Source organism: Tinamus guttatus, unplaced genomic scaffold (genome assembly GCF_059628265.1).
Source record: "Tinamus guttatus ecotype Peru unplaced genomic scaffold, ASM5962826v1 Tinamus_guttatus_pri_ptg000367l, whole genome shotgun sequence".
Lineage (NCBI taxonomy): Eukaryota > Metazoa > Chordata > Aves > Tinamiformes > Tinamidae > Tinamus > Tinamus guttatus.
In genome coordinates this window covers 498,261-523,123 of record NW_028288901.1, presented here as the reverse complement: position 1 = coordinate 523,123, position 24,863 = coordinate 498,261, and the positions used below count along the sequence as shown (strand labels likewise).

General features: G+C 44.5%; 1 protein-coding gene across 1 annotated transcript in view; it reads right to left on the bottom strand.

The window, feature by feature from the left end:
• SLC24A3 (solute carrier family 24 member 3) overlaps nt 1–19,691 on the bottom strand; it is a 52,004-nt gene extending 32,313 nt beyond the window's left edge. Inside the window, 5 exon segments of the mRNA XM_010214209.2 lie at nt 113–216; nt 1,307–1,391; nt 4,882–4,956; nt 16,263–16,371; nt 19,654–19,691. Of these exon segments, the coding sequence (XP_010212511.2) occupies nt 113–216; nt 1,307–1,391; nt 4,882–4,956; nt 16,263–16,371; nt 19,654–19,691 (411 nt within the window).
• Nucleotides 19,692–24,863: the final 5,172 nt, after the last annotated feature.

Genomic DNA, 24,863 nt, shown 5'->3' with positions numbered 1-24,863 from the left:
GTGAAATAGAAAACAAGCCAGAGATCCTTGTGGCAAGGCTACAACTTATTTCACAGTACAACCAAGGCATGTAAAGAAGCAAGAACCATGAGGAAGCCTTAAATGCTCTTACCTGTCCTGCAAAAAGCCCACACACACCAATAATACAGAGAATATTAAATACAGCAGAGCCCACGATGGTTCCAACACCCACGTCGCCTTTCGTGATAAAAACACCTGAAAAACAAGTTCAAGACAAGCTGCATAAATTGGAAAGAACATATTTTTTGCTCAAAAAAGCAACATGAAGCCTCTCACAGGGGTTAACGGCTTACATTACAAGCCCCTTTGTGAAAAGTCTCTAAGCTCCGAACAGTCATCCTCATGGAGACAGAGAGATCACCTTAACCCTCCTGTTCTTCTGATGATAACCCACCTCCTAGGTACACGGACGACTTCAAATGCAAGAAGACTCTCCTCTTATGTCATACATAACATACAGCATCATTTTATAACAGCTCTCTGACTGAAGTCCCTTTCCCCAAATAAAATAAAAGAGGACCCCAAACTGCATCATCCACTGTGATTAAAAAGCATGGGTACTGGCAGTTTCTGCTGTTTCTAGGCTTAATGAATCCAGGATGAGACAAAGATCTCTTTCACAGCCTTTCTTTACAAAACTGCTTTTCATTGCATGGCCTTGAGCTCAGCACCCCTCTCTCCAAACCTTTGCCCCTAGAGCTGGGTTGCTCTTGGCACATCCAGGTGATTTGTCATCCCCATCCACACAACAACCTCTTAGCTTGAGGCTTTGGAAGGAGCATACAAGTGTCTCCGAGTTTCCAGAACTACTGGTGAAACTGTTGATCATGATTCCCATAAGCAGAGCGATACTTTGGTAGAGTGACGCTCTGACCAACTCATTATTTGAGGATCTCAAATTCTCTACTCCTCTTCAGCTTTCCTGGAGGGACAGAGGTGTTCCAAGACTAATCAGAATGAAGGTGATGGTGGAGGCTGTGTATTTGAAGACACAAAGAGTTGCCTCCAGGGTATCATCGGCCCTGGAGGTGCACTCTTTCACACTAAGCCCTAGAGATCCTGTGCCAAGTAGCATGTGTAGGGGGTGGGTGGAAAGGAAGAGAAGGCTGCACCTGCAGAGCCCAGCACACCTCAGCTATGCTACAAGGTGAGATTAAGAGGTGGTTACGGTGACCTGACTGTGGTGCTGGCCCTGGTTCTGCTGGATTAGCTATCCTATCTGAGCTCTGAAACCCAGTGAGGGGAAGAGAGGATTTCAAGAAGCAGCAGCAGGTCAGTTAGTTACCTATGACGGATGTAAACAGCTCAGGAGCAGAGCTTCCAGCTGCCATGAAAGTTGCCCCAGCAACGTCTTCGCTGAGATGCAAACGCTGCGGAAAAACACATCAGAGTCACTGGTTACAATACTGAGACAGAACTGACAACGCTGAATTGAAGGAATTCAGCTGGAAAAGTTACATGGATTGCTAAAAGCATGTAACTGCCAATGTGTATTTCAGGAGAAGCACGGGATAAAAGTCATCATCGGTGGTAGTGACTGCTAATTTCCACTGTTGTTCTCCAGCTGTTTAACAAAAATTCTCCTTGTACAGAGGGCAAGTTGGGGCTTTGACATCCTTTTCTACACTGGAATACTCCAGAAGACAGTGAGGCATTTTACCAACCAGGCTCCCAAAACCATGACTCCCAAAATACCCCTTATCCCTTCTCCTTTGGCTTGTTAATGGTCAGGGCTGGAACTCAGGCTCCGTCCATCCCCTGACCTCCCGCCTTGAAGAACATCTCAGCCTTAGACACTCACCATCCATTTTCTTGGATTGTCACCGAACCTACACACCTCCCACAGCTTCCAACAGTGAGGCCCAGGGACTTCTCTTGTTTCAAACAGTGTTTCCTAGAAAGAAAAGGCCCTGCCACCCTACGCAAACTTCTCTGACATATGCTGTTTCCAAAGATTTACTCGGTTAATTACTTCCTTTATGTTCCCCACACTCCCGCTGTTCCATCTGTACAAGGCAGCGCTCGGTAAACGAGACAAAGCTGCTAGAGACCACATGCCTTGTTGACACCTTCTGCAGTTTCATACGAGGAGCTAAAAAAAAAGCCACCCGCTGCCACCTGGTCACGCCGAGCTGCTGCTCCCCGGAGCAGGCGGCATCGCGCGCGCGGGAGCGAGCGGCTTTCGCTGCACGAGCAAGGAGAGGCGGTGGGATGTGATGGGAACATTTCCAGAAGAGCTCTGCATTCTTTGAAACAGCACAAACCAGAAAAGAAAACATTTCTTCCTAATGGCGTAAGGCTCTCTTGTTAACTTTTTCATTGTCAAAGTGCACTTGCTCCTCCAAAATTGCAGGGGGAAAAATAAAACAACTTAATCTTGACTGAGTAGACCATAAAATTCTCTTAAGAGCTTAAAATGTCCTTAGCTCTACCCACTGAACACACATGTACAATAGAGAATTTTTAAAGATTTTTCTGGGGCCAAGGAAAAAGGAAAGGATTCCCTCATTGGGAATGCTTTTTTAAGCAGGATGCCAGATGCAGTGCTGCTATAAAAGCTGTAGAGACTGATTCAACACTTTATGTAAAAATGACTAAGTAAGATTGGAGTTACTGAGCAGAAGTCCAAAGGAGCAGAGGCACAGCCCAAAACACTGGTTTCTTCTGCAGACACTCTGTGGGCACAAAGAAACGCTCATCCTTTTAACACTCACTCTGCATCTAGAGTGTATCTTTCCAAAGGAAAGACCGTTCATCAGGGAAACCACTTGGGCTGATCTTCTGTGGGGATGGTTTAATGTAAAGTTACAGTGGGATCCCTGGAAGACAATTACTAGATAATTTATTGCCAGGAATGTAAGATGGCAGAAAATATAACACTAAATAGGAGGCAAAAATTTCTTTTCTGATATTTGTAAGCAAATTGCAATGGAGGTGTGACGTTAGTTGGGTCATATAACCCTTTTGTAAACATGAGTACAAATCGTTTTAGAAAATGAACAAAAATAAAATAATAACAAAAAAATGCATTCAGGTAGGTTTTGAATATCTTCAGAGAAGGAGTCTCCACAACCTCTTTGGGTACCATAGGTCTCATCTCGTTAGGTAATGTAGGATGCTGTCCATCTTCTCTGTGAGAAGAGAAGGAAATAACATCTAAAGAAACAGTATCTCTCTTTTGGGCAGTAGCTTCTTTTTCCAAGTATGCCAGATATAGTATTCAATTTACATTTTTTCTCTTGCACATATAATTAAATAAACCTTATCAGTCTCATTTTGTTTGTGCTGTCGGATAATACATGATTCAGAGCTGCCAGGAGAACAAATGGTGCCAGAACATCCGACACTTCTACCTGTAAAACTAACTGGTATTAACTCATCCTGGATGCAAGTGCATTCATGTGGTCCTCATCAAACCTATCTGAGCCACAGCGTTAGCTCCCACCATGACTTTACTACCTTTAACTACCTGAATATTCATGTATGGAAACAGTGGCACTTCCTGAGGACATTTTTTTTAAAAAAAAAATGCCAAACACGCCTTCATGGTAGGTTGTTGAGCCACAAATAACAGGGTAGCTGGGAGTCAGCATCCATCAGAGCTGTCGCTATGAATGATTTCACATGTCACCTCCTACGCCTCCCCCCTGGTACGGGCAGAGCTCCGTTTCCACGATGAGCGACACTTATTGCCAGGGAGATGGGCAGGTGTCTCCTCCAGCTGACAGAAATATCTACGTGCTGAGACCAATCCCTGTTTCCCACATGCAGCACAAATTTCATTGCCTGAGTTTGGCAATAGAGAGGACTCAAAGACACTTCAAGCACAATGTTCACCCTGCCACCATCGGAACAGATTCAAGCTAAAATGTACTCCTTGTCCTCTAAACTTTCAGCATGCTGGCCTTAGCAAAACAGGGTCAGGGTCCCTTGCAATTGCTGGAGGTGTTCAAGAACTTCTTTACAGCTGACCTAGTTGTCTTTGCCACTTTACAACTTAGACCAGAACTAGTCCTTTCATAGACATGCTTTGAAATTCACAGTTTCCACAGGAGTAAATCACCAGAAGTTTTAATTCATATCCGCTCAGAGTTAAGCCCTGGTGCTCTGAACATGTTTGTGGAAGGAGATGGGAGCACCAGGCAATGACATCTCTACACGTGTGTATTGTAGGAGCATCTAGAGTCCAGCTGGCTTGTGAAATCTTGCAGGGCACCTCTTAAAGAAAGCTAAAGGCCCCGCTTCCAGGATACTCGTGACTGAGAAGACAAGAGGACTGAGAAGACAAGAGTTTTTCAGGGAGTAAGGGAGGCATCTGTTCCTTACATGGGCAACAATTTAATATTGTCTTTCCAGTACTTTGTGGTGGAATCTTATCTCAAAGGTGTAATTTCTTGGTCCAAGAGGAATGTCCACTGAGGTGGCTGAGGAGCAAAGCATGAGACAAGCCACTAAGCCCTGTTGGGCTTCTTACCTGCAAACACATACTGCAGCACTGCTAGGGAGTGAGATGGGTAGTCACTGTTCTAGAAGACACATTTTTTACTTCCTTATAAATTGTCTCCATTTTTGAAAAAGTGGCATGATACATACATAGGATTTGTTATTTAAGAGGAGATCGCTAGCTTTAAGAAAGAGCATCGGCCAAGTTTACCCATCAGGAGACACACAGCTCATCTCCTGCAAGTGAAAACCATGAAGCTGAGCCAACTCACACACACAGTGTTGAACAACTAAATAAAAAAACATGGGGGAAACTGTAAGATAATGGTAAACACACAACCACCATGTTTTGAGGCTCTCAAGGAGAACTGCTGCTAAAGCAAAACATAAGCTCAAGTAAAATTTTCTAATACTTACCTCGCAAATCTTTTCCAATGAAGGGACAAAGAAATCATCGCAGACGATTGCCAAAGCATAAAACATATACATTGCCTGCAAAAGAAGAGAGAAAATGTCGAGCCTGGAGAGCATCAGGAAAAGATACGTAACTGCAGCACCCCAGTTCATCTTGTGTTTGTTTTGGTATGCATGTGAGAAGCTATACCTTCCTTTTTTTTCTCTCTTTTTTTTTTCATATTCTCTGCAAGAAGAAGCTATCTGGGATTTAATGGAAAGATCATGGAGTATCCATGTGCCTTCACTCCTGTTAGCACAGGCAAAAGCCATGCCAAAGAATATGCTAAATGATGTGGACAATCACAGCCAGGCTTGAGCCCGTGTCCTGGCCCTGCTGTAGACGTAACGAAGACCATCCACACTACAGCCACCTCTGAGGACTTCCCACCACCATGCACAGACCTGTGGCAAAAGACAGGACCCCAAAATACCCAGAGCCAGTGGAAAAAACAAACATTTTTTAGCGTGTGTGTTTTTTTAGAAGGCGGAGCTTCTCATATATGTCTGAAAGTAAAGAGTCCTAGAAAGAAATAACTCTGGCATCGGGACCAAAAGGGCACATGAGTGTGCTTTAACTCCCTTTCCACGTTATCACGGACAGGCACTGCAGTATTATTTCCTTTCCACTCCTTCGTGAGCAAAGCGGTTATCAGAGCTCCCTTTTCAGCAGAGGCCACCAGGAGATGCACTGCCCTGTCTCACCACCTGGCAGAGCAGAGGACAAGCGTAGCGATCGCTGCAAGGCCTCGGGGAGGTAGGAAACCTGCCTGCTGCTGGTCCCCGCGGGCTGACGTCAATCCTGCCCCTCGGCCAGACATCCAGCAACGGCCCGGGAGATTAAGGACAGATTTTGTACAACTAAGTGCAATTCAATTCCTAGAAACCTCCTAGTGTATGATGGCAAGGATTATGCTTTATACTTGGAAATAGGATTTTTGGATGTGACTTTGCCCTAGAATCTTTATTCAAATCCTGTGCTATCTTGATATAAACATGCCTGACGTGATGCAATTACTGTCTTGATTGAAATACATTGTTTGGGAGCTTTTCTTCTATGTAACTGATGAAGTGCAAACAGAATCACATAAATTCTGTCATTAAGAGACACGGAAATACAGTCTGTTTTAATTTGCAATAAATATTCAAAATCTGGTTGCTTTATAGAGCTACTTTGAACACCAGCCACATCTTAAACCTCTCCTCTACCACAAACACTGCCCAATATCCCAGCCCCAGTGACTTAACATTTATGAGGGACCTTCCTGACTATTTGCCTTCTGCCACAGAGTGGCCTCTTGCCCCAGTTTCGGCCACCCTAAAACCTCAGACCAACTCAGGAGGGGAGGATTGGCAGAGGCCATACAAAGATATATACACAGTGGGAAGTCTCTCTGCTCCTAGTCTGGTCATGAACTACTATGAGGACTTCTTCCCAAGTCCAAGCAGCCCTGGCAAGGCCTGCTGTGCGCTTCAGACTATGCTCTGTGCCCCACCAACGCAAAGGCCACGTGCTGATCTCACAGCACCACCAGTTATTAATTTCTAAATATGTCAAGGTATCACAGTGGGGTGAGGCCCAGACCTCATCGAGAGTTTTGCCTGAACGCAGAGTATCTGACACGGTCATGCACAGCTAATTTTGCAAACATTATGGTAGCAAAGCCAAATAAACACCCGTCCAAGTCTTGGTGGGATCACGGCCTGTTCCTGGGGTCATTGAAAAATGTTCAGTATCACAGAGGTTTTCTGAGGAACTTTTGGGGCTGCTTTTTCTAGCTCTGAATATTTTATTATGGCTTATGATGATTCCTCGCTGACACACATTACTGCAGAAATGATAAGAGAGGCAGGCAGGCATAAGAAGGCAAGGGGGAACACCTCCAAAACATGACCATTTATTCCAGCAAGGAAGAAGAAAAAAAGACATTAGAAGAGAAATGTTAGTGATAAGGAAGAAATGAATTACCTATTTGTTATGTGAGAATTCACATAACTCCAATTATAAAGTGGGGTGGATCGGAAACGATCTAAATGAGCCCGATAACCAATAAAGGAGTCATACGATTTCCCTTCACATCAGTGAAGAGGAAAGGGAAATAACAGAAAGATCATTATTTTGCTCTGCTTTTTAAGCTTATCTTAATGCAGATGAAATTCAAGTCAATCAAAGTGTTCTATTAATCGAATTTGTGGTTTTCTACAGATCTTGGCCTCTTCTCTCAGCTTGAAATATTCCCTGGAGTTGCAAGCTGCATCGCATTAACCAGCACCTTCAATCTTCCTCACGTTTTGTTCTTGAAGGACATCTGCTTCAGCACAACCCTCGCAACAGCCAGGTAAAAGCAGCTCCTGGATGGGTTTGCAGGAGCAAAGCCAGGGCATTACACTGTCTGCAGCAGGCCCCAAAGCAAAACTGGGGCGAAGTAGCTGCCTGGAAGATCACGTCCAAACGGGCAGATATGGGAAGGAGAAACAGAGGTCCAGGGTGGCACTGCTATGTGGGAAGCCATTGCCCCAAACCAGATCAGGTCCACACGGGTCTGACATCCTCTAGTCTCACAACACTTTGCTGTTCTTGCAGGGCTTTTCCTCAGCTTCTGAAGAGAAACCCAAGGGGAAAGCTGCAAAGCCTCTGAGGTGCAGCAGGAGCTGTGTCCCAGAGCCTGGAAACGATCAACCTAGCAAGGGTCACTCAGGCTTCAAAACCTTAGCAAATGATGACACTTCAAGGAATCAACTGGTGGAGAACAGAGCTTTGCTACAGCATTTGAGTGATGAGGAACAGGACCTGTGGGGCTCATGGCCTCACAGCCTTTCCGTACACCGGATCCCGTTATCCTTCCAGCTCCCGAGGCTGAGACGAGGCCTGCTTGAGCTGTGCCCAACCAAGGTTTAGCTGAGCAAGTAAACTTCCTATAAAGTACAGCCCAGCAGCTGCTTTGCTGAAGATCAAGCCTTTCCCAAGACCATTGGTGTTCCGTCCCAAACTAGACTCTTTCTGACTGTTGCGTATTTTCAATAGTTATGAGCATCTTTCATAATAAATCTCTTTTTTTTAATAAATGAGTTCTAATCCAAACATTCAGTGCAATGTGCAAAAAAGGCATGTCTCCCTTCTCCTGTACAGCTCTTGGAAAGCACATTTTCCAGGTTTGTTCTACCTCCAGCTTCTGCTTTCCTGCCTCCAGCCTGTTCCTTCCAGTTTCAAGTCCAATTGCTTCTGCTGCAGCACAAGCTGAAGTGCTCCCATGTGGGTGGCTAGACAGCCCTGCCTGGACAGGCTGGGGCTGCTGCTCCAGAGCTCAGGTTGTCTCAGAGCCACCACTGATCCATGTTTTTCGAGAGTTCTTCAACTCTCCAAGACAAAACCACTCACATTTCATTCTGCTGAACTCAGGCTCACTCAACTTTCTCTGCCTAAATGTTTTGTGTGTTTTTTTTTTTTCCATGTGAGCACTGAGATGATTCTTGAAGTCCCCAGTGTTTGGTGAGCCTGAGTTACTGCATCCTTCCCATCTTCCGCTTGGAGATGCCTCTTCCATCCTGATGCTGCCGCAGTGAAGGTCTAGATCAGAAAGTCTCTGGGAGAGAGGTTAATCTCCCAAGTTTTATATAGCATAAGAAGGGAATAATGCGCGTTTTTTGAACTAGTCTGCAAGCCCTTTCAACAGGAAACCATCATTAGAAGACAAAATGAAAGACTTACTGCTATTCAGCTTTCACTTATGGCAATACAGAAATCAGACGACAGAACTGTGGGTTTTACAGACTGAGGCCTGTTTGTGAACCTGGGGGATGTAGGATGCCTCATGTCTCTGCCAGGTTTTGGACTGTCGCTTTCATGCTCTCACACTCCATTATAAATGCAAACTATTTAAAAAAAATCAGGTCCTTCCATATTTTCCTTGATTCTCAGCCCAAGAAAATCCCAAGGAGGGCAGGAAGAGGTCCCTGCTTTCCGACTGTTCTTGCTTTGCCACAGTTCTTGGCTTATGATGATTTTGGTTTGTTGTAACTATGTTCTCCTGGGCTGTTCTCTGAGGTCAGGAGAGGAACAGGAGCAGAGAAAAAATTACTTTCGATCTGTGCATTGTCCAGGTTTCCACGGCATGGATCAAACTATGTGTTTTCACTAGAATGATGGACATTCCTTGCCCTCCAGATGTAAACTCCTCTATTCATGAAGCAGAGTTATTCCTACATCACCAGCAGCTCATCCTGTTTTGCTTGCCTTTGAGGTTTACTGTAGAAGCTCAGGTGATGGGAGTAGATTAAACATGTTTTTTGTGGGGGAAACAACAATAAAAGCAGGCTCTGGGTATTTGTTCTTATCTTGAGTTTCCAGGGACAAAATTAAATCCCTAAAATTTAAAAAAATCTTTATAGTTTTCCAGAATTTAATCACTGCCAATAATTTTTGTGAAAATCTCTGTCAAGAAAACTTTGCATGCTAAAAAAATAATTCAAGTATTTCTAAGATAAAGGGGAAATTGACCATAACGGATGATTCTGACATTATTTTGGAGAATCAATGCATCTTGCAACAAGAGTGTAATGCATTGCAAGGTGTCAAACAGCATCTGTGTTTCTCTGTCACTCCTTATAAAACTTGAATAAATGTAAGTTACACTTTATGAAACTCAGAGGCTGGAAAATGGTCCAAAGGACCATAAATGTAAGCAAAACGTTGGCATTCACTTTAGTGAAAAGTGGTAATGGCTGAAGGAAAAAGGCCTAAGGCCTTTCAGTCTCAGTGAGGGAAGTGCTGCAAATTGGTCAAATGCTTCTTTTTTCTTTTCCTTGTGGGAGAGAGTGAATTGAGGGAGTGCTCAGGATTTTTAGCCTGCCTAAGAGGGTCCCAGTCTGCATTAAATACATGCATCCTTAACTGAACTGGGAGAAGCTCTCCCAGCACAGGGTACTGCTGAGCATCTGTCTGAAAAAATAGCAATAATTTCAACTGTTTCCTTTCTTCTGCCATAAACGTCAACACACCTGTGGTATTAGCAAGAGATTCCTTACATTTCAAACCTCTTTTGCTGGGCACTTACACCTGCAGCTGCCTGCCCAGATCTCTAGCAGTTTGTGTCACCTGGACTGCAGGCCACCATTGCCCACCTCAAAGCAAGGGAGAGTCACAGAATCACAGTATCATTATAGTTGGAAAAGACCTTTGAGATCATCGAGTCCAACAGTAAGTCCTTCAGCACCATGCCTGTTAAACCATGTCCCTAGTTGCCTCATCTATGTGTTTCTTGAACACTGACAGGGACGGTGACCACCATCCTTGGGCAGCCACTTCCTAGGGCACCACTTCCTTGGGCAGCCTGTTCCAATGCTTCATCACTCTTTCCACGTAGGAATTTTTCTTTATATCTATTCTGAATCTCCCCTGGCACAACCTGAGACCATTTCCTCTTGTTCTATTTTCAGTAGTTATTCTGGAGAAGAGATCGACCTGGTCGTAGAAGGAAATAAGGTTGGTCAGGCAGGACCTGCCTTTCACTAACCCATGTGGGCTGGGCCTGATCCCCTGGTTGTCGCACACATGCTGTGTGATCGCCCTGAAGATGATCTTCTCCATAACTTTCCCTGATCCTGAGGTCAGGCTGACAGGCCTACGGTTCCCCAGATCCTCCATTCGATTCTTCTTATAGATGGGTCTTGTACATGCGTCTTTTAGATGGTTGACCAAGACCGTTGATGGATGATGGACAGTGACTTGGCAAACACTTCTACCAGCTCTCTTAGAACCCTGGGGTGGATCCCAGCTGGCCCCACAGACTTGTTAGCGTCCAAGAAGTGGAATAGCAGGTCGCTGACTGTTTCCTGCTGAATTGCGGGAGGTTTATTCCACCTACCATAGGTGTCTTCCAGCTCAAGCAGCGAAGTACCTTGATCTGAGTGTTAACTGATCTGAGTGTTCAACACAGAGGGAAAGAAGGCATTAAGTACCTCAGCCTTATCCTCATCCTTGGTGACAATGTTCCCTGCCACATCCGTAAAGGATGGAGATTCTCCTTGGCCCTCCTCTTCTTGCTGATGTATTTGTAGAAACATTTTTTGTTGTCTTTCATAGCAGAGAAGGTAAAGGCATCCGGGAAGCAATCAGTCCATGAGCTCCAAACGAGCTCCAAGCATGGGACTCGCTGTGGCTCATGTTTTCATTTTCATTAAACAGCAGGGAGAAGATGCCTTGAGGAGTCCCTTGACAGGCTGTCCACTGCATCCTCCAAAATGCCCAATTTATAGCATTTGTCCTGGTTATCTGACATCTGACTTCCTTTGAATATGATTCACCTTGTCCAACTGCACACGAAGGTATGGCAAAGGGGGGAGAGGAGAAAGGGAACAAGTTCTTACTAAAATAAATAATAATAATAATAATGGTTTAAAGAGAGGTCAATAAACATGAGAAAAAATCTCTCCTGACCTGCTAATCACCATTCCATCCCTGCCATTATGAAGGCACCTTTGATTTTACAGCCTTGGTTTCCCCAAACCTGCAGAGAAATTTTAATTTAGCCAATATGAGTCTGTGACTATATCCTTTTATTTTTTTCCCCTGCACAAACTGCATTTCCACACACGCCCTGATCTGATCAGACATTTGGTAATTGTATTGCCGGAGGCTAAAAAAAACAGAATTAGAGATTTATCATCCCAACAGGATGACAGCCCCTTTCAATAGAGATTAAAGAGGAGGCCTGAAGAAAGCCAACTATTGTCTTTTCTCTTTTTTTCTCTAAGTATCATTTTCTCCCCTTTAACAATAGGTTAAAAGCATCTGTCCCAATGAGTGACATATTGCGATGAAATTGACCCAAATTTATCTAGAGTGGATTTCTGGACAGAACAGCCCATGGGGTTCATTGATCCTGGCAATTCTGGACCTCTAGGTCAGTAGAGATGTTACCTTATCCAGTCTGTGGAGATGCATCTGAAGTAGGTCTTAGACATCTCCGACTTCTCTTGTGGAGGAAGGCCAGGATGGACATAATTGAAGACCTGCAAATGACTTCCCACCACTGAATGCTTGGCCAGTGGAAGGAAGGTCTCCTGCCCATGTAAGGGAGCTAGGAGGGAAAAAGCTGCCCCCACAGTGAAGTCCACAGCCAGGATGATGTATGACCAAGGATATTGTGGCCAGCAGTTTCCTACAAGCACGTCTAGCTTTGAACAGCCCTTCTGACAGACTTGGAGCAGGGGCTGCACATGAAACTCTGAAGAAGCCTCTCTGCAGCCACAGAGTGCAGAAGATGGCACAACTTCTTGCAGAAATCAGGACATTTCACCTTCTCTTAGACATCTACAAAGGCATTTCCAGCCTGGCAGTGGAACCAGAGTTGGATGTCCTACTTTGACCCATCTCTTGCTAGGGAGATTATAGAGTTTGATGGGTGAGTCTAACCTTTTTTGTTGTGGTTTTCCTTTTATCATTTTATTTAACAATATAATCTGTTAATATATAGGCACAATGGGAAACAGCATTTTTAATAATCAATAAAACTGCTATGCAGAATGATAGAGCACTAATGGATTGGAGTATCTGCCTTGCTGCTTGCTAGAGGGGAAGCAAGTCGATAGGACACTGTTGGGACAACAGATGCTCACATCTTTTTCTTATTAAAAACAGATTTTTCTCCTTTTTTTCTTCCCAAAGTAGACAGTTTTATCTTGAATTTTCAGTCTTCAAATAATTCCTTTGATTTCTGTTAAAGTATCTTCAACCTATTCAAAATTGTCAGAAAAAGCTTGTGGAAAAATAAACTTCCTTGAGAACACTTATGAAGCCCCAAATCATAATCTGAGGTAGACTGGAAAAGAGTCCAATTAATAGTTCACATAGTCTACTGTAAGAGAAGACTGCATGATTACTGTTAGCAGTAATGAAAAATATAGTTCAGGCCCTGTCTCTTTCAAATAGCCTGGAGAAACACATTTGGAGACATGGATTCCACAGAGATTAAGAATGATTTCAGCAACCCACATTTTTAATGGTCTCAGTATAAACTCATTCCTGTAACTCACAGCGATTTAAAAAGGAATATTTTTGTACCAAAATCTAAGAAACATGACTTACAAGGGAACAAAGTGCTTCTATAAGCACATATTTAGCCCAGGACAGCTGTATAGGGCTATACTAGTTTTTTACATGCAGAGATGAATTTATCTAAATGTAGTTAATTCCTTTCTTAAAAATTCTCCTGATAGTTTGCCATATTATCCACAATAGAGTAACAAGGGAGGAAACTGCCTATGGATATTTTACAAGACTACATTATCTGGCCTAACCACTTTCTGATTAAGAGTTGCTAATATACCTCCATGAATTTAACAGATGAAAAACAGTTTTCCTCGTCAACCCACAAAAACTGACTGGGGCTCAGGGGCACTACAACTGAAAGGAAAACAACCCGGAAAATTATCAGCGTTCAGATGTCAGCGAGGAAGGAAAAACATCAGCCAAGATGAGCATTAAGTGACTTGTTGAAATCCTGCAGACTGCATTGCGTTATATGCCAACTATAACAGCACTAAGAGAACACTAAAGTCACAAAATCCAACATTCACAAGTTAGGAAATAGCAGGCTAATGGCAGCCTGAGATGTGTAGACAGACCCCTATGAGTAAGGTCACGGGAGGCCATGTCTTAATTAAGAACCACAGAAAGGTTGAGGTTGGCAGGGACTTCTGGAGAGCATCCAGTCCAAACTGCCGCTGCTCAAGCAAAGTCAGCTAGATCACATTGTCCAGGACTGCGTCAAGGTGGGTTCTGAGTATCTCCAAGGATGGAGACTCCACAACCTCTCTGTGCAACCTGCTCCAGTGTCAATGACCCTTACAATCCCATGAATGCTGCCCCCAAGGCCCCTTTGAAACACTGCTGCAATAACAGGATCTCCAAGCAGGAGAGACCCAATCTGAAGCCTTCACCCAGTACCTAAGGTAGGGGAGCAGAAGATCCTCTGGAGATTTCTCTTTCCAATGACTGCAGAGAAACTCTGGGTGACTAGCCGCAGTATGATACTGCTTCAAGAGACAGTTTATATGAATTTTGGAGAGTAATTGTGTGTGGGTGCTAAAAATCCAGCCCAAATTCAGTGCTCAATTTCCAAAACATCTCAAACCTGAATCTTCCCATGGAAACTTGGAAGCCTTTAGATTGCCAGATAAGTCAATAGTGATGTTACTCAACAAATTATTGCAGTCATTTAGCTGCAATAAGATCATAACACAGAACACTCATATTACAACATGAGATACAATCTAATTTATACTTAAAAAGAAAGAATGAATAATTACACATAGCTAACGATGACTGCTCACTTAAGCGGACTAAAAATTGTAAGGTGCTTTAAAATATTCATTAGAAGAAGCTTTTTTCTTTGCTGCTTATGAAAGTCTCTTCTCCCTAGAGAAGTGCCAGCTTGGCAGCTCTTCCTAAATTACAAGATGTCAAAAAGAAAAGGATTGTCTTCATCTACCTAACAAAAGTTGAAAAATCAATTTGGAGGAGAAGCGCTTCTTCGTGTAAGATTATTGAGGCTACTGAACACAAGGTCTTCTAATACTACTTAACTATCTAATGGACTAATCCGATCTTAAATTTATGTAAATTCAACTTGAATATCATTAATTTTTACTCAATCCCTAGATAAAATCTTCCTGATGTGTTTCTGAACTTTGAGGCAACTTCCTTACCTTCCAGCTGTCCTCCAAAACTCCTCAAAGAACCTAGGATCACCATGATCAGTGAGAGGATATGATGCTTTCTTCAACATATTCAGGAAGAAGAACTCACTTTAGGAACTCTGCTGGTCAGGGGAATTCTGGTGACTCCAAATTTATTAAAATTAATACTACTAATTAACATTACTAATTTTTTAAACCAAAGACCCTCATTAATGTCCTTCCCTTACAGCAACAGCATTAGGAGTGCCACAAGGATTTATGGAGGATATTTTGGGTGCACGTGTTGTGCACACAACAAGTTCAAGCAAAGGTTAAGCCCTGTCTGATCTTCAAACAAGCTTGTTACCAAATCGTTTTGTTTAAACAATAAGATTTTTAAAAACAGCTGCAGTCCTCAGGTTGGCAGTGTAAGATTTAACAGATTTTTGAAGGCAATTACATGAAAAAAAACATGCAAGATTGTTGCAGGGAGTCTGGGTGAACAATTATGACAAGGTCCTTAAGCAGCTCATCTGTCTCACAGGCAGTTCAGTGTATTTATTAGATGATGTGGGTGTTCTATAACTATTTACGGTATTATTCAAACACCAAACAGTCCTGATATACAGTCCCTCTACAGGCATGGTGCCTATGAGGCAAAATGAGGTCTGTGCTGTCCTTCTAGGTCTATCAAACCAAGCTTAGCACTTCAGTCTCATTCTTTCAGTAAAATAGCATCTATTTTAAAGCACTTTTTGGAAGAGTCCTTGCCCTCTGGATCTTAAACTGAACCAAACACTATCATTGTTTGCTTTTTGAGGATTAGATTTGGGGAGGGAAGGCTGTCGTGTAATTTAGCATATCCCGAAGCTCTGCATTTGGCCAACTAAAACATAGCAAGGAAAATGGCCAATTAATCAGTCAGATGACAGTCAAGCAGGGCACACTGAAGTGATGCTCTCTGTCCAATATCACGTGTGAAAGTGGGACCCCATCCTGCCCCCTAAGAGCGCCAACATATTCCATATGCTGCAGAGCCTTCTCCTTCAGCATGGGGACCTGGAAACTCTCCTGTCTTCTCAAACCATCCCCATTGTAGCAATGCCAGGAGGCAAATCCCTCCTTGGCTATGGAGCCCTAAGCTCCTCAGTGAAGTTTCTTGGGCTTTACTAATGTCGCAGATGAAGACCCCTAAAGTACCTCCATGCAGGCTGTCCCCACGGGGACTGAAGCTGGCTCTGAAAAGGAGACACTCTGCTACACAGAGAGGTTCAGTTCCCAGGGCTCAAGTCATAGCTCATCCATGGGGTGAAGAAGCCATCAGCAGTGGAGGGAGAGGACCACAGAGGTGGGAGTGGGCACTGCACAACAGCCCCATGTCCTCAGCAAGGCCTTTCTGGAGCACTCGCATGGGTTTATTCGCATGCAATATACAGCTGTGTTCAACGGCTGCCCTGGTGCTTCCAAAACAGTCTTATATAAAAATGAAGGAGGAAGTATTAACATTATATTCAATTTAATTCCTAAAAAGCACTCTCAGTCATGACTGAGTTTTGGTGCCAGACGAGAAAGCCAGGCGGATAAGGAACAGTATTAGCTTGTCAGTGCATATGTACTGTACCCTGTCCGAACTTATAGGAAAAGAAATGCAGTGTCAGAAAACTTACACAAAGGACATGCAGGACGACAGCTCCATGCCTCCTGTCTTCGTTCGTAAAGATGTCATTGGGGAATTCATGGAGAGCTGCAGAAAGGGGAAAAAAAAAAGCCCAGATGCTTAATCAAGTGACTCAAAACTGCTACATACACCGTTAAACAACATAAATACACCTGAGCCTCCTGCAGGGTGGCAATCTCAGAACAACCATGATTACGGCACCCTGTGCCGTCGGCGCTCCGCTGCCTCGCAGCGCTCCGTTAGCTTCACGTGTCCTCAGCCATACATGCCCTTCTGTGAATATTTACCGTGCAATTTGTGTCCACGGCAACTGTATGGCAAAAACATATGGGGATTGCAGGTAAACTCTACACGAGCAGCACTGCACCCCCCTGCAGCAGCTCATGCCCTCCTGGAAACATTCAGAGGGGAAGACTGTGTTTCAGAAGCAGCCCTATCAGGTCACACTTGCCAAGCATGGCCAACTTAGAGCTCTGCATCTCCACCTGTGTGGGTTTCTGATCTCTTCTCCAATCTCTTCCTTGTGAAAATGGCCATGTCAGAACCGCAGCATACATGTTGAGGAACAAAAATCAAAAAGGCTCAAGGATGACTGTATATGACCTTGGTAGTACCCGTGCTTGGTCCCTCTTTCTTTTGGTTTGTATAAGCAAGCCATGCATCTAAATCTATGCATTCCCTATTCTCTATGCTGGAAAGCTCTCCAGAGAGCTGTGCAGCATCCTCTCCTCCATCCTGGTATACATCAGAAACGGCCTGAGTATCTCCAGGAGTGACAACTGGGAAAAGCAGATTGCATCTCACATGCATCATCGCTCTCCTCCTTCAGTATTGGGCAACAGTGACACTGGTCTGTAGACTTGGGACAAGCAAGCAAGGACATGAAATAATTTGCCTGGGGTGACAGTGCTCCTGCGGCTCAAACAAGGAGGTCTGGGGGAAAAGATCTAGGAGCCTAAACACAGCTTGGCCACGGAGGAGCCTCCGAGCGCGGGGATGACGGCTCTCATGGGTAGCAACCTCTCAGGCTCAAGTTTCTGCAGAAAGGTCAAAGAAACCATCTTCCATGGGGGCAGATTTTTCTACCTGACTGACTCAGTAGGATGAGGAGAATCACTAAAACACTAAGAGGGTCCTCAAATGGTTGTTTTATCCATGCTGTCCCAAGACAGGGGCAGTATGACCTGTGTGATTCCTAGCAGGTACCTGGCAAACGAGTTCTTCAGAATGGAGATCTTGCATCTCTCAGTATTTCACTATCAGAGCAGTTATGAAGCTCTTCCTAAGCTGTAGGAAGCAAAGTTTGTGCGAAGTTGCTATTCCCAGTGGCCATAACAACAGGTAAGAGCTCCCATTTCCCCCTCCTCCTTTTACTGTGCCCAAAGACCCTCGGTTAGTTTGGCTGAGACAGCCAAGCCTCAGTCACTCATTTCCAGGGACAGATCCTCTACAAGGCAGCAGCTCTTATCCATGGAAATGCAATTGCCCATGCGTTGAATTACTCCACTGGCATGGCCTGTATATACTGCTAATAGTTCTCCCTTGCACCTAACTCAAGGGCAAAGTCATTACTGATCTGAAGGAAGGGTATAAACGTTTACTCGGTGATGATGCTGCAGGATTCAGGCAAACTTCATGGCCTAATTAGTTTTGGGAAAAGCATCTGTTGGTAGAATTGAACCATGAAGGAACTTTGTACAGAATCATAATTATTTTGGATAATAATAATGAATAATGATAATAATGAACAATGACATTATAGAGCAAGAAAAAGAAACCAAATCACAATAGAAACGTCTGCTGCGAGAATAAGTGGACCCACTTTCTGACCTCACTTATTCCCACAGTAAATTTGGACCCACTTCCCAGGGCCCTAAAACATTGTCACTGCTGTCATTGCTTGTCCCTACTCCATGCAGGGAGGACAAGGATGCAACCTTTGCAGTCAGAAGGTGACGTGCTACACAGAACATCTCCTCCCCACTTCTTTCCACATTTTGCAATTAGAAGTGGCAAGTCTTGCAAACAAGCAGCAGCACCTCCAAAAACAGCAGAATTCACTGAATTCCCGGGCGAGGTGGCCATTAGGTCTATTCCCTAATTCAGGCTGTTTTCTGAATAGAGAGAGGAAAGGAACATTTTGGAAGTTGCAAGGAGAGGTGATGAAAGTAAATCCCTCCTTTTATGGTTGCTCATTCACATCTATGCTCTTGCTCTCCATAAAGCACTGAAAAGCAGAAGCTCCAGAGCGACAGGCTCACACCGAGGCCACATTTACAGCCTGCCTTGGCTGTATCAGCTAATTTCAGTCTGAAGTTCTACTGCAGTCCAATAAACTCCCAAGCCTCACAAATGACACACACTAACAAGCATCTCCGAAACCCGATAGCTAAATGAGTCCTTCCAAAATAAAACCCTTGGCAATTCAGCTTGTTCAATTTACCTTCATTAAGAGCATTGCATTTTTCTGAGGTTTGCAATTTTATTTCCAACGCTGGGCAATCAGTGTGAGAGCTGAAAGGTGCACACAGTAGGGTTGAATAACCTTGGCTGCAAATATGGTTTTGCTGGTCATTTAAAGGCAAATTACTTTCATTCACTCAAGAGCTTTGTTACTGCTCTATATGTTAATTGGATTATAACATCAACTGAAAAGCAAGTGTTAAGATGATGTTCTGGCATGCCAAGTGTCTCGCAGTACTTCCAGATTTGAATTGCTCAATAACAACTAAAATGATGTTTTTCCCCTCATGGTCAGCTCTGCTCACTCAGCTTGGAGTTGGAAAAATCACAGCGTGTTTTTCCTGGCTTTCACGTCATTATCATTAATAAAGCTTCAGCAATTGGAATTTAATTAACAATCCCATAAATGATGAAATGGAAAAATAACCTGGCTTGCTCTGATGTCTCTGAAGCAATAACCGAGCAAAACAGAGCAGCATCTCGGTTTTGTTACCCAGACTGTGGATCTGCAGAGAAAACATTTTCATACGCAGTCTTCTGACCAAAGGCTCTGCTTAACACTGTTAATTGTGTTCTTATGCGCTGGAAAATGTTATGGGTCCTGACAAACGAGGAGAGCTACTGGAGAAGTACCGAGGACATCTTTAATATTAGTCCTCTTAGCAAGTAGTGAGTTGGCTCTGGGGGACCAACACAAAGACCAGAGTTTGAGATGATAACAATCCAATGGCTTTATCAAGAGTCTGGACCTGCTCAAGGAGACTGAAGTGCATCTAGGGTAAAAACATGCAGAAAAAAAATCGTAAAAATAGCAAAAGCTCATAGCTGCTGCGATGAGATGGGGGATCCAGGCATCGCAAGAACATCTAATTCTCTCCCAAGTACAGCTTCTGTTGTAACAAAACGCACCTTCTTACACGAGAAAATCTAAGGAATCCATCACTGGCTTCTCCATGCGCTGTCTGAGAGCCAAGGCTTTTATGACTTACATTTGAACACAGGCAATTATGAACTAATGTATGCGACTTTGTAATCCGCTGCATTTTTATTAGCTGCATCAGGTGCAGATGAGCACGGAGAGGAGCTCTGCAAAACACAGGAGCGCCTTTCTGCAGAGAAAGAAAGGGAGCTGCTCGAACAGCACTCCAGCAACAGCTGCCCTATTTAGCCAGCATAAAAGCTCCCGCAGTTTGTTACCTCACTTAAAAGGGAGCTCAGCAATGGGCAGAAAATGGGGGAGACTTTGCCAAGCTTATTTGGATTGTGCCAGAAAAAATAATGAAATGAAATGAAATGAAATGAAATGAAATGAAATGAAATGAAGTAAAATAAAATAAAGTAAAATAAAATAAAATAAAATAAAATAAAATAAAATAAAATAAAATAAAATAAAATAAAATAAAATAAAATAAAATAAAATAAAATAGATCCGGTCAACGAACCTAACCCCACAGAACTGAAGCAAATTATTCCATTCACCCTTCTCCTGCAGACCCTGCAGGTGTTCAGTTTGCAAAGTAGAGCAGGACAAGATCTCTACAAACATCCTCCACAGACGTTTTCGAGATGAGTGTTAGACAGCAGGTTCGTCGATGAGGGCAGGTCCCCACGCTTGCAGCAGCCCAGCATCGTCCCCATTGCTAATCACAAATCCCTGCCGGGAAGGGCAAGGCAGCTCATTTGAGCTTCCAGAAGATGGAGAAGGCAAAGCCCAGGAGCACGGTGCACAACAGACTCTTTTCTTCAAGTTTAACTTCGAATTAGCAACTTGAAAGCTACTACTCAAAGAGAGGTCACTAAAATTTGGAAATATTTGGATTTTCCTCCCTTATCTGATATTTCCGCCCCTAAAATCTCCTCCCATGCAGCTCCCAAAGCAACGGAAGGGATTTTGGTTCCCCTTGGAAAAAAAAACAGAAAAGGGGCTTGCAATGAAGCATTTTATTGAAGGAAACTCCTGCTCCTCTACTTGTACCATAGATAGGTCTTTGCTTTTGTGGCATGACTATGAGTTGTAGACAGCAGAGTACCACACTCCTGCTTGAAAAATAACAGTATCTGAGCATCACTACTTTACAGCTCTCCAGATCCATTAGAAACAGTGGGACCAAGCTGCACAAGAGATGCACAAAAACATATTGAAAAGAAACCTCCTAGAGGTTTCCTCAAGACACAGAAAACACATGTACTTGGGTCAGCTTTCACCTCAGAGTCTACTAAATGGAAAAGAAAAAAATACTTCACTGAATCACAGAATGCTTAAGGTTGGAAGGGACCTCTAGAGATCATCTAGTCCAACCCCCCTGCACACGCAGGGTCACCTAGAGCACGTGGCACAGGACTGCGTCCAAGCGGGTTTGGAAGATCTCCAGAGAAGGAGACTCCACAACCTCTCTGGGCAGCCTGTTCCAGGGCTCTGTCACCCTCACCGTTAAGAAATTTTTCCTTAAGCTCCTGTGGAACTTTTGGTGCTTCCATTTGTGGCCATTACCTCTAGTTCTGTCGGTGGCCACCACTGAAAAGAGGCCAGCGCCATCCTCCTCACTGCCTCCCTTGAGGTACTTCTAGACACTGCTCAGGTCCCCTCTCAGCCTTCTCTTCTCCAGGCTGAACAGGCCCAGCTCACTCAGCCTCTCCTCATAGGGCAGATGTTCCAGGGCCCTGATCATCCTTGTAGCCCTGCGCTGGACTCTCTGCAGCAGCTCCACATCCCTCTTGTACTGTGGAGCCCAGAACTGGACACAATACTCCAGATGCGGCCTCACCAGGGCTGAGTAGAGGGGCAGGATCACCTCCCTCGACCTGCTGGAGACGCTCTTCTTAACGCACCCCAGGATCCCATTGGCCTTCTTGGCCACGAGGGCACACTGCTGCCTCATGGTCACCTTGTCGTCCACCATGACACCCAGGTCTTTCTCTGCAGAGCTGCTCTCCAGAAGGTCGGTCCCCAGCCTGTACTGGTGTCTGGGGTTATTCCTCCCCAGGTGCAGGACCTTGCACTTGGCCTTAACTCGCTTGCCTGCACTTAACTCACTTGCCTGCACTCACAACTGCACTTGGCCTCACTCACCGCCGAGCTACCGGACACGAGCGGCTGCACCAGCCCGGGGCGCAGCGCTGCCAGTGGCTGAGGACACCGTCCCTCCGGTGGCCACCGCTCCGCAGCAGCTGCCCTTACCCAGCGATGCGCACGCAGGTGGCATTCACTGAGCCTTTGTGGAAGTAAATTCTAATGGCCCAAAATTCCATATTTATTGTGGATGCTCAAGGCAGTGATGAGTCCGTGCACTCATCCACCTCCTTCCATCACTGCACGCTGATTTGCTTGCGCAGGGAAAAACATGGGCTTATGTCAAGCAGAAAAGATGCTGCCAGCAAATACATTGAACAGAAGCATCTTTTAATTTTCCATTTTTTCCAGGCTAACTCTTGAATAGTAGTCCCCAATGCACCTGGTGCATTCATACCATGATAGGGAGCCTTGCTGCACATGGAGGCCATCAAGGCCAGCATAAAGTAGCTCTGAGCAACATCTCAAATCTTGTCCGCAGCACCCCTGGGTACTGCTCGTGCTTTCACACCTTCACGGCCCCATCATGCTACAACCCCAAAAGATCCTAAACCCTACATTTAGGGGCATGCTTTATTTAAGGACATGCATAACTTCTCCTGACCTCACCATAAGAAAATCATGGGCTGAAGTCTCTTTTCCCAAATTAAGATGCTTCCCCAGTTCTGGACCAAGAACTTAATATCACTGGAAGACGCAACATTCCCACGCTATGATGCCTTCCCATTAACACCCATAAGCATCAGTTTAAGCACGAGCCATTTTTCTAACTCAAATGCCCCAAATTTTCCATCAAGACAGACATATTTCTCTCTTTCTTCTGATGCATGTACCATATCGGACAATAAAACGTCCCCTCTTCATAAAAAGGGACAGATCAACATTTCTATTTCACAGCTTAAGTAATGAGTAAGAGATATAAGGTCTTCCTGTTCACATCTTGGTCAAATGAAAGAAAGAGGAGAGGAGCAGGTGGTTGAGGAGACCTCTAGCCTCCTCCAGCCTGAGTGGCTGGACTGAGTTGTGGAGACTTGGCTCACCTCACCTCACCGTATCTCACCTCACCTCATGTTACCTCACCTCAAAACCCCATCTAACCCTCTACCTGGCTTTGCCAAGAGCTAATGGTTCCCAAAGTGGCCCAAACGGTGGAAGATGCCTCCTTCTCACTGCACAGCAGCACTGGACCAGCAAGCTTGACATTTTTCACTGGCAAGCAGATGACTTTTGTTTCCTCCCCGAGCTCCCACATGTCTGCAGCATCCTGCATTTGGCTGGCTAAGTGTTCTTAGTTGGACTGGACTCGAGCAGGGAGGGAACCAAGGAAGAGCTACACATGACAAAAGGTTTCCATCGGCCTGGCCAGCCAACCACAGCGCCTCAAGTAAAATAATGGAGCCTTTAAGACTGCCTCTCCCTTGTGTCCAAGCCAGTCTTGGACAGCGTCCAGCACACAGCGCTCCCCAGGTCACTCTTGTTCCACCAAGAGTTTTGTATCACAGATCCAAAAACCAGAGATGAGAAAATGACCCTTGATTTTTTTCCATGACACTATCGCAAGCCTTTGGTCACTCCACCGACGGAAAACACGTGGCTTCTTGACGGAAAACAGCCCAACCCCAGGGCCAGATTCACACCCCGCATTGGGAATCTTGCCATCATTCAAAGTCAGGCTCCTTTTTTTGCCTCTGCCTCCCTGGAGGAGTAACTCAATCCTCCTGGAATTTGAGCCAGCCCACGTAGGTGCCCCCAACCTTTTTGGCCATTGCTCTTCTACTTGCTCATGAGCGACTCCCATGTTTCCAACCAACAAATCAGTCTAAAAGTAATCTTCCTACCATCCAGTTAACTCAGTGGTCTGTTAAGTATTTATTCACTTTAATAAACAAGAGTAATAAACAATTATCCCGGACAAGCCTCTCAAAACACTCCCTCCTAATAGAGCCCATTTCTATGTAAAAAAGAACACATCCTCTGAAAGTCACAGCTTATCGTCCTTGTCGGGCAGGGGAAGCAGGATCTGGTGATGTACAAAGCCTGACCAGATGGAGATGGCCACGCAGAGTTGTCCACAGACTGAGGGGCCTTGGGTGACAGCCCCAACAAGTGTGATGATGAAGTTAGCTAGTGATGAAGTTAGTGATTAAGTTAGTCTTTTAGCTATATCAGACAGATTCTCTTCCCACTTATCTTTCCTTATCAATAAGTCTCTCTAGCAGTCCAGTCAAAATACATATTTCAATTACAAATAACTATCTTATCAACCCGTGGGTCAGACCAGATCACAGCAAGAGGCAAAGTGATGGAGGCATCAAGACTAGAACTATTGAGCTTAAGTATCTCTTTGCAGGTGCCTTTTGTGGGCTGAACAAGAAAAAGTAGAACCTGCAGAACCTCTCCTTGCACAGGGAAGACTCTCAAGGCTACTCCTCGAGGCTGAGAGATCCCTTACTCATGACAGATCCTCAGCAGGTGGCTAAATGGATGCTGAAACTTTGCAAAACTTGGCAAAACTTTGCTAAATTCTATCTCGAATTGTGCACAAAATCCTTTAGACATAAACTGTTGACCAAACCTGAGGCTAAAATTGGAGGAGTTTGGAAAGAAAGGGAGTCTACTCCGAACCTCATGACTCGATGGGAGGGTCTCCTCTACACTATCAGCTGATCCTGTCCTCCACACAGTAAATAACTGCAGGAACCTAGCCCTCGACCCTTGTTAAATCACTGTCTTATTTACGATTGAACTCTGTTAAATCACGATCTTACCTCAATAAACGATACTGCTACTCCTCTCTTTTGAACAAAGTGCATTGCTCCTCACTCATCCGCGACACCTCCTACGCAAACATCCCTCATTGAATCTGGTGTTGAGCTAGATGGGATTATATGGCTGGGTCTGGGCTTCACCCTCGAACCCAAGCAATGCCACTAATTAACAGATGCTCAGCATTTGTGCGTATGAATATCTGATAGCAACTTGCTAAGGAGCAGGATAAACTCACTGCTCCCAAGTGCAGGATGTTGCTTATGTAGTGGCTGTACCATGCTCAGGGTA